The sequence below is a fragment of the Pygoscelis adeliae genome, unplaced genomic scaffold (assembly GCF_000699105.1).
Source record: "Pygoscelis adeliae isolate BGI_AS28 unplaced genomic scaffold, ASM69910v1 Scaffold113, whole genome shotgun sequence".
Lineage (NCBI taxonomy): Eukaryota > Metazoa > Chordata > Aves > Sphenisciformes > Spheniscidae > Pygoscelis > Pygoscelis adeliae.
The window spans coordinates 5,902,417-5,913,186 of NW_008825108.1; the positions used below are offsets into that span (position 1 = coordinate 5,902,417).

The window sequence follows — 10,770 nt, forward strand, 5'->3', positions numbered from 1 at the left end:
AAACCAATAATCCATATTTTAAATCAGAACTAAGAGTTGTCTGATACTTACTCATTCAGCACAACATGTTTTTCAAGGCATTTAATCAATAGTTTGCTATCTCCATGATGAAAGTGAAGAGCTGGAAGCTTCACATCATCCTTCAGACAGAACACCAAATAAGACCATCCCATGCCTTCTTTGTTTTGTTTGATTGATTTCAGATCTGTCAAACTGAACAGGAACGACCACTTGCTTTCTCCATTTGCATGAGTTGTAGCATCTTAAAAACAAAATTACAACATGATTTTAGTTTGACTTCCAGTGTTAGCAGTTACAATTGCATCGTATCTGTCACTGTTCCTAAAACACAAACCCAAAATCAAAACACAAACCCCAGCATTGGTTCTGATAATAAAATGTGTACCGTAACTACTGTAACTGCTATTTCTGGATTTCGCTTTGTGTCTCCTCGCCTTCTACAGACTTCTAAAATAATGAGAAAGTCCAGACTGCTCCCCTAAAGCTGTGCCTACAGTTTATATCCAGCAGTTAAATGTACAACTGCTGTATCAAATTCCAGCAGCAAGCTGAATCCCACCAGCATCTCCACCAGACAGTACTACTTACTCAAACTAAACGTGATATACATTACAATACTGTATGCTATATATTGCACACAGTATTAGCCACATGTTGTAAGACTGCTACTAAAGTAAGGAAGAAGGAATTGAAAGTCTCCCCACCCACCCCTCTCTCCCATACTGTGCAAGCATGTAAACACTCTGAGCAAGACACTATCCATTCAAAGAGAAGGGATTAAAGCTTACTTTACCAGAGGATACAAAATTGCCAGCATGCCTGCAGGGAATCTGGCACACCCCCTGGCCTGCCCCCAAACTGGAAATAAGCAAGAAGGGGCAAAGAGCATAATCCAAGTCAGTAGTGCTCATTGACACTCACTTTGGATGAAGATGCACTCCGACGCCTGGAGATGAAAAATCAATACAAACCAGTGACGTAATAAACCACCCTATGTCTGACAGAGATGCTGGTTTTAGCTTTATATCATGCTAGCACTAAAAGCTCCTCTCAAACACTGAGTCTAGGAGCAAGGACTGTGCTTTACCCAAAAACATTCATAATCTTAAGTCCAAACCCTGCACTCATACGTGATATAGATGGCATTTAAAACCATCACAGATATGATGAAACAAGCACAATGGTCCCCAGTTATAGCTTGAGAAATAATATAGGGAAAACAAGTATTATAAAGAAAAATACTACAGGAGAATCAGAGAAAAAAGATTAATTGAGAATCACTGTCCTTTCTCCCCCACTTTTTTTTTTAAACAGTGTATCTACTGAGACAATATAACAAAAATGATGTAGCTATAAAATTATTTTGCCAAAGTAAAAAAGACCATATAAAAAAAGACCCATGTACCACATAACTATACATTCCATCTCCCCCTGCTGTTGCAGTATGGAAAGGCGTTTGAGTAGTAAACCACTTATTTTTTCATTTTCCTTTCTAACACGACATCTAGTTCAAATTCCATTTGTTTGAAAGAATGCAAGAGCCCAATGCAGATAAAACTGCTACATCATCTAATGATCGTCACAGCAAGAAGTTAGATTTAACATTTATTTTCAATACATTTCTCTAGCAATTTAAATAAAAAATTAGATCGGAGGCAGATGGCAGGTATTCCATTATGAATTTTTTTCCACACCCAAAGATTCACCTCTTACCACAAATGACTCCCAGCTTTTCAATTCCTAATAAAATCCATTTTACTATATGTAAAGGGCAATTCTTCAGTTACAAGTTACCATAAAGAAAAAAAAAGCAAAACAAAAAAACCCCACACTTATTTTTTAAGTACCTCCATTTGAATGAGGTTTCTTTTTAAAAGAGACTGTGGTGACCATGTCCCATTCTGCCTCGTAACTACTTGGACGGTCTGCTCCTCGGGAACATTTTTCTTTAGGAGTTTGAGTCCACTCCACAACAGAACTGGAATCCTGAGGAAAAAAAAAGAAGTGACTATCAAAAAACACAAGGCAGGAAAATTGAGCTAGTTTCTCAGATTCAAAAAAAAAGAATAAGCATCTTCATTTTCACAGACTGAAAGAACCTGTAGTATTAAAATCCTAAGAAACATGGTACAGTTCAATACAGGAAATTTGGACTTATGACTAAGACTAAGAAAAGAGAGTTTACTTAATAAATTCAACATGGTACTAAAATATCCTAGCCTCTCTCGCAGACTCTACCAACATAACAAACTTCTTGTTTAGATGTAAAACGTAAATCTTGCTTCTTTAGTCACATCCTCTTAATACTGCTTAAATACCACATATCACTGGATCTTGGAACCTCCACAGACTTCTATTTTTATTTTGCATTGGAACAGTACCTCTCTGTTTTGAGTCTAATTATGAAAAGTGAATCACCAGACTACAACATAGTAGATGCAGGGGGACCGGTGACTGCGATACACTCATTTGGTCTTTACTATTCGTACAGATAGTCCCCTTCTATTTTCTATGTGAACCAAGTAAAAACTAAATAGAGTCACCTACACATGTATCCAAATAACCTGAACTGGGCTGCAGTGAACAAATGATTCCTACATGTAGCTATTAATACCAACGACAATCACATAAATAGATTTTGCTTCCAGTTATGAGATCATCTATGCATAAGTTAACAGAAAATAAAATCGCTGGAGAAACAGAATGAAGAACACTGATAACTAACAAACATACCTTTCCAGCACAGAGGATATTAGAAGTATCCAAAGTATCATCCAGTGGCCTCCAGTCTACTATTACTTCATTTTCCTACAACACAACCAACCATAAAAAAATTCAATACTACACAACAAAGTACATATCCCTATTTACTCATGGTATGATTATGGCACAACTTACACACACACACACACACATATATATATATAAAAATGATGCAGACGATGTCAAACATTGTGTGATGTTTGTTCATTTATGAAATCCTATACTTAAAAAGACATTCAAGATTTGCCAAACACATTACATGCTTCACCAACACATATATGAAGTTTCCACAACCGTATCATGCAAATACCTTTTCTATGACACGTAGTACTCCTGCTATTAAGCTGTCCCGGTCATCATTTTTTCCACAGGATGAATGAATGAAAACTCCTTCTTGCTCATATACAACCTATAACAAAGCAGGTAATGAAATAAAAAACAAGATTTTAAAATTCTTTCTCTCTCCTGTGGTACTCATTATCTTTTTGACTTACCTACATAAGTTGAAGTGAACACCTCTACCTTGTTAGGGGTTTTGTTACCTTTCCTTCCTCCCCACCCCCAAGATTTGAGTCTTTCACTTACTTAAATCAAGAAACAATGGAAAATGGAACTTGTTAAATTTACTTTCTAAGCAATACACCAACTCTTACTACTTCGCCAGCAAATCACAAAAAATGCATTCAATACCTAGTGTTTTTTAAATCAGCGGGCAGAGATTCATAAGGAAATACTACACAGCTTTTAAAACATTAAAAGGCTTTCTTACATAGTCTGCCTTTCCCCCACCTGCCATTTAAGCATGTTGAAATTACAATCTTAATTGAAATTAAAAATGGACAGTTTAGTGTACAAAAGATGAACTCAACAGAAATAAAAAATTGCAGCCTTAGATTAAACAATGGCCCAATTGTACATTCAAGGCGAATGGGAAAGGTTCCATTTCAAAGGTAGAATATGTGACAGTCAGATAAGAGAGGCTTGTAGGAGTACACACTGCCCACGTAACTTTTGCATTTAAGCATTTACAAAACTCTTCACAGTATTCTGATCATGCTTTTTAAAAAAAAGAAAACCAGAGAATTCTTGTTTGTCAAAATTCAGCAGGCTCTTCAAAGCCACATGCTATACATACCCTTAAAAGCTCTATAAACAATGTAAACAGGTTCTGTTTTAAACAACTCTAAAAGAAGAGTGACAAGTCCCTAATATACCAAACTTCGATTTTGTGGAAGTGAAATATATCAAATACCAACAGTAATTTTTTAATAACCATGTTAGTTTTCAAACCAAGCTGCGAACACCGCCTTAAGAAATACATATTTTTAAAGGAAAAACCTAATAATTCTTAACTAATAAGAGACAGATATTATATTTCTTTGGTACTAAAATATCAGTATCTCTTTTTCTCAACTTACTCATTTGTCAGATTTTTAAAATCACAAACGCAGTCAGGCCAGTGAACTAAAAGTTTAGGTGTGTAAGCTTAACTATCCAGACAAGAATACAGAGCTTAAAAATAGCAATACAATTCAGTTAACTCATTCTTTCTGTTGTAGATTTACTTCTTAAATTTCTCTTCACTTTACACAAGCAAGAAACATCTAAAGTGTCCTGTTTAATCACAGAAATATCACTTGGAAGAGACCTCTAGAGGTCACTTGGCATAATCTCCCTCTTGAAGGTTTATTAACATAAAGTTGCCTTTCAGATATCAGAAGCCTTCTTTCCTCTTCTCTATTACAGCTCTTTCTCTTTTCTGTCAAAAAAGATCCTCCCTCTATTTCTACCAAATACCTGCTTTCAAATTCAGTCCCTGTTTAAACAAGGCAACTTTGGACTTTATTTAGATTTTACCTGCTAGCTATTTGGACCCAATCTATCACCACAACTAGTCAGAAGTATGAATCAAAGTGATCAATCACTGGGACAGCTGTTCCAGAAAAAAACGTATTTGTATCAGAGTTACACTGGCAGAAGTGCATTTCTGCCAATAATGTTAGTAAGTATCACAAAGTATACCTTCTCAGTCTGGAACGTGTGCAATCTCATAATTGTTTTTATTACTTTCCATCCATCAGTCTCTCAGAAGGACAAAAGTTTCCTTTCACGGGAAAAGAAAACGTGTTCCCAATGCCGCAGTTGTCATGCAACTGAAAAATTCTACATTGCTCTGCATAACAGATCCAGCTCCCTGCCCCGTGCTCCACCAAAACAGGCAATAAAACCGAAGCAGCGAGAACGTGCTCAGAAGTTTGGAGGGTATCTGTAAAACAGCAGACTTCTCACAGTGCAGCTTACGTCCCTCCTACTGTTACTCAAGAGAAAAACTTCTCCACGTTCGAAAAGCCAGAAGGCCAAGCTATTGGGATTTATTCTTATCCAGTAACAGATGCAATCTTGTATTTATTTTTTCCAACTGTTATCAAGTATCTAATATAAAAAAAAATAGCACTTCTTAAGCTCGGTTATATCATTGAAGAAAAAAGTTGAGTCATGCATAGATAGGAATCTAGAAGATGCAACAATGTAACTAACTTGAAGAAAGGTAGGGCGTTCATCTTACGAAAGAGTATCTAGGAAGTGCTTTAACAGCTTATCCCACTGCAAAACATTTTGGAAGTTACCATCTCTGAATTACCTGAAATACTGAGCTGCTCTGTTTAGCAGCACTTTGTAAAATAACCCAATAACTGAATTTGTATAAGCTGATTTTGAGAATATGATTTTATAGTGGTAGCACCTGAAGATTACCTACACTGGACGGCTGTATTTCACATAGTGTTCTTAGCAAGCTGAAAATTAAAAAAATGCTACTAAGTATTCTTACAGCACCTTACAGTAAAACATAGTTTGTGATAGATTTTTGTTTTCTGGTATTACAGCGCTGCCAAGCTATTAGTCAATTCAAAGAGGGAAAGTGACGTTAAATTACACATACAAGTAGTAAGTACTAAGGAAGTATCAAATTGAAAGATAGCATACCAATAGTTAGATCTGAATAAAAAACCATCCATCGGTAGACAACTGCCGTAAGACTGTAGCTCAACGCCACACACCACGTGGCCCACAAAGGAATTTGCTCAGTGCCTCCACAGCCCAACAATCAGGCAAACGTCTGGTCCACCAGCACACATGGAACTCTTAAGCAGCCAGGAAAACAGACATTTCAAAACCAGGCAATAGCAGCAAACGCTGCCGCCTGCCTAAACAGCAGGTTACCGCAGAACATGTAAGATGAGTGTCATGAAATAAGATGTGGGAGAACAGACAGCAAATGTTGGAGGATGATCAGAAGCATCATTAAAATACTAGTGTAAGGTGCGCACACAGAAATCTATGTACCGATATCCTGGTACGTATGGAGACAGTAGAAGAAATTAGATATGAGCAGGGCAGGATAACAAGCCCCTTGCCCCCTTATTAGCAGTTAAAGTAACTATAACCCCCCCAAACCCAACCCAAACCTGCATCAGTATTAACTGTCAACACCCCCTGCATAGGAAAGCAACCCAATCTCCTTTAAATCTCGATAACTTTTTGGCTTCAGTGACAGAGGTGTGTGATCTAGAAAGGCCTCATTATCCACTGCGTGAAAGAATTCAAGAGTTTTAAGAACGTCATCTGTTCAGTTAGTTGATTGTGCTTCTTGTATTATGAGACAGAAAAACAAGCTACTGGCTCACCCTGGTTTTGTACTATTCATTATTTCACATATTTCATCATGGTCTCTTTTTCAAAGGTGAGAAGTAGGTGGAGTCAATCTTTCATTTTCTTGTCATATGATTAGAGTTATCACTCTTCCTCTAAGTCTACACAATATTAATAAGCCCATCATGAAAAAAGACAAGTTCATGTTACTAAGTGCACACCACATTAGATAGGTCAACACGTCCCTAGGATTTTAATCAAAACCTCAGCCCAGTATTACAGCCCTTCCACCCAGTAAGAAACCCGTGCTCTGCATAGTCAACTGACTGGTCATGGAAACAGAACCCCAGGGAAGAAAAGCAGCCTATGTTGCTTAGATGCTTGAGGCCAAAAAAGTTGTCCAGCCATGAAAGGCCTAACTACAGATTTAAACAACGGTAGTTTTGTCTTCTTCTATACCTATTTGCAAACATCTGTTGAACTGTCCACAGAGATGCACGTTCCTCAGGTTTAGATGTTATTACATACAGGAAAGCCAGACCCTGCTGGTCCCACAACAAAAACACAAATGAAAAAAGAACAGGAGAGTGTTTGTCAAAAGCACACACCAACACAACCAAAGCAAATGAAGATGTAATGTGACAGGAGCTAAACGACTTTGAAAATTACTTGATTTCAAACAAATTTTCATTCTGTCTCGTAGCTGTACGTATATCAGAATTACTCAAAGGTTTTCAAACACCTTACTAGCTTAAAGCTAGTTCTATGCAAAACAGTTTCCAGATTTATCCATCTATGGTTTCTCGAATTCTTCAAGTCATAAGCATGACTACCTAAGGAAACTTATCACTGTAAAAGCAGTCAGTTGGCAACTTTTTTCTATAAAGAAATGATGGAGAAAGTAGGAAAAAAAGGAGTTTGTATGATTTAAATATTACTTTTTAATAATATAAAAACTTCAATTTTGAAATAATATGTGCCCGAGAAGCTAATGTTCATAGGTCTTTCCTGTTTGTCAAGCAAGTCCACACTTGCAGCCTGCAAGCATGACTTGCACCACATTTGTTTTTCCAGTTCTACAGAATGAAAACTAGACCCATTGCCTATTTGATTCAGAATCCTACCAAAAGCTAAAAATTGATGCAAGAGTCCCCAAATGCTGCTAAGCCACCTTGACCTGTTGGGTTTTTTTTTTCCATAGGTACTACGGAAGTCAAAGGCAAATTCACAGTTCATTCTAATCAGTCACTAAAAGCGCTGTGCCGCACAGAGACCGCAGCTATTCCACCTGATATACTGACAGAGGGTCTGTAAAAACAGGGAACCACAGCACAAGATTCAAGAAAGCTGCACGAAGGAATAGTTCTCTACCCACCTACTATAAAAAACAGAGGGAAGAGGCAGGATGTAGGCTCAGTTTACATGTCATGGCATATGCTAGTTAAGGTTCTGGAAAACTGTTCAAGTATTTATATTCCATGTCCAGCAGAAAATAACCTTCTGAAGTCCCACTGTTGTCCCAGTAACATTTTATGAGAAATAAATGGTATCATTCTTAATACTGTAAGGACATGGCATGGACAATTCATATCTCCAGCTTATTATGCTGTGAAATCCAAGAGCGTAAAACAAAAATCATTAGTCTTTAGACCAGCTGTAATAATAGCCTACACACCGACAGACTAAAATTGAAGTTTGTACTTCTCCCCATACACAACTTTTTACCTCATTTTCTAACGTGATTTTCGGTTATAAGGGTGAATCCAGAGTCAGTTCTCTGAAATAAGGAAAACAAACTGCCATTTGGTAAGCAACAAAAGGAGAGAAAATATACCTGCTTTCATGCATAAAGTCAAAAGCACTGAAAACGAAAAGACCTTACTGCCAAGTTACTTGCAGAAAAAACTGACAACTCTAAGAAAGGGCAAAAAACTGAAGCTCACACTGTTCTAGTGCAGATGATCATTAATAAAGAACGAGTCATGACTCCAGAACTCAACAGCATTAACGTAAGTTTTCTGGAACTGAGTTAACCATATAGACAAAAATACTGAAAAGAACCTTCTGAGATATGAAACAGTAAAAAAACAAAAGGACAAAAATCCAAGTAAAGTAGCGCATACAGTTACATGAGGTAACCAATTTATAATTCAGATCCCACTAATGTATGGAGCAGAAACCAGAAACAGTATGAAATAGCCAAGTTGTGAATCCACTGATATTAATGATGTCTGGGAAATAAAAAAAAAAAAAAAAGACGTGACAGAGAAGGGGAAGGCAAACAGGGTAGAAGTATGATAGGAACCATAACCTTATACGGTTTGCTGAAACAAGATTTCGTGAAAGCTGAGACAATGCAGGCTACCCCAGCTGCTTAATATACTGCCATGTGCATTCCACGGGAATTACTTTGTGTAGTATTTTGCAGAAAAGAACATACACATTAAAATACATTACTTTCATGTGATAAGATGATCTCATCTGCCAAATAAGACTAAAGCACCCCACAAACTAATGCCTACTACTCTCTGAGAAATCTACCACCTGAAACACCTCATTACAACATTGCACAGGCAGAAGGAAAAGTGTAATTAATTTAGGACATCCGTAGCTTGGAAACACACCAAAGTGCAAAATGCCTTAAGTGAGAATGTTGGGTCTGTACCAGCTTACACTGTGTTTATTCCACCTGGAGTGAAATTTCACTAGTTTGTGAGCCCTTCTAAAATCCTGCTGCCATCCAAAGGAACAATTTGTGATCCAATGTGCTCCCTAGACCAACAGAAAGCTAACCCAGCCAAAAATAAGCACATGCAGTTTTTTGTATTATTTCAGCTTGCTAAATCAAATCACTGAGAGATCAAATGAGTATAGTGTCCAAGCAAGCAGAACTGCAACACACAGGTGGGGAGATCTAGAGGAGGATGGAACTGCTCCTGCTGAGAGTAGTGAAACTTCAAACCAGCCCAGCCACTTCATGAAGTTTGAGAAAACACAACTGTCATTTTTTTCTCTGTATCAAGAGAGACATGGCAAAGAACGTTACTGAATTAGAAGTTGCGTTAACAAGTTGCATTAGTATTGTGGACGTGGAATAACTGAAACGGAGTTTTGCAACTACTTAAGAGATTTAGTCTCAAGGAAACAGACTTCTTTTTTAAAGGAACAATGAATACATAGCAAATTTGCAAACAACTAATCCACAATAGTTTTAGCCTCTCATACAAACTATGATAATATAGCTGCTTTCAGGAAAAACTTCCTGAAGAAGATCCTGATAAAAACCTATGTGGGGGGGAAAAAAAACTGCAAAATGAAAATATTCACCATCATCCAATAAACTGCTGGACTGAGCTTAAAATGGACAAAACCAGAAGAGTAACTTTTCTCTTGTATACATGAAAACTAGATGTGCATAGCTGGAAACAGCTGGGAGGACAGTATGGGTATGTTTACATTTACAGCACCTAACAGCAGTAAAGAACTTTATTTTTAAGTTGTAACAACTCCAGCTGAACACATTGCCTGCTCCACCAGCTCTGGTTGAAATGGATATGGTGAACTGGCACACGCGAGATCTCTACTGAATTTTCCTGCTAGCTAAGTGCACTCCTCAGCACCCTCCGAGAAGCACAGGCATGGCTAATTACAAATGTTCTCTTACACTGAGGTCAGCATGAGCTGAAATAATCAGTTGCTGTCATATGCTGGAAAAGTGAAACTGAAGACTACCACACTCTAACCCTGGCTACATAAGGTCAGACACTGCACTGAGACTTTAAATCCTAGATGAAGGATTCGCGTGCTCAGGAGCCCAGCATTGCAAAGTTACACTTTTAGAAGACGGAGTCATGGAATAAAAATACTTCTACAATAAAACCATACGGACACAACTCGGATCTGTTGGTGGGGGAGGAGGGAGGCAGAGATGGTTGCCAATACCTTCCCTCCTGTGACCTCAAACCAGGACAGACACTTGAATCCTTGTCAAGTGCTACTGTTTCATTCAAGAACACTCGGCAAGGATCGGCGGCACGTAAAAATCTTCGCATTACCAAATTATCCGACTGACAAGCCTCCGTATCCATCCCGGGGCAGGCACCCGCACACTACCAGCGCGCAGGCCAGGAGAAAGGCCAGTAACGTCTACGAGCACCTCAGCGACACGCGGCCACGTAGACGGGACAAGTCTCGCTCCCCCAGCTCAGCCTCAGAGCCTCCCTGCGGAGGCCAGCCCCCGGCCCCGGGGCTGCGCGCCTTCGGCGGAGAGCGGCCTCTTCCTACACCGGAGCCGGCTCTTCGCGCGGCCCGGAGGAGAGCTGGGGCGGCGTGGGA

The 10,770-nt window shown here is 38.5% G+C and overlaps 1 protein-coding gene across 1 annotated transcript in view; it reads right to left on the bottom strand.

The window, feature by feature from the left end:
* TBC1D15 (TBC1 domain family, member 15) overlaps window positions 1-4,836 on the bottom strand; it is a 28,659-nt gene extending 23,823 nt beyond the window's left edge. The window contains 5 exon segments of the mRNA XM_009327665.1: window positions 52-262; window positions 1,869-2,007; window positions 2,755-2,829; window positions 3,095-3,193; window positions 4,807-4,836. Of these exon segments, the coding sequence (XP_009325940.1) occupies window positions 52-262; window positions 1,869-2,007; window positions 2,755-2,829; window positions 3,095-3,193; window positions 4,807-4,836 (554 nt within the window).
* Between the last annotated feature and the right edge of the window lie 5,934 nt (window positions 4,837-10,770).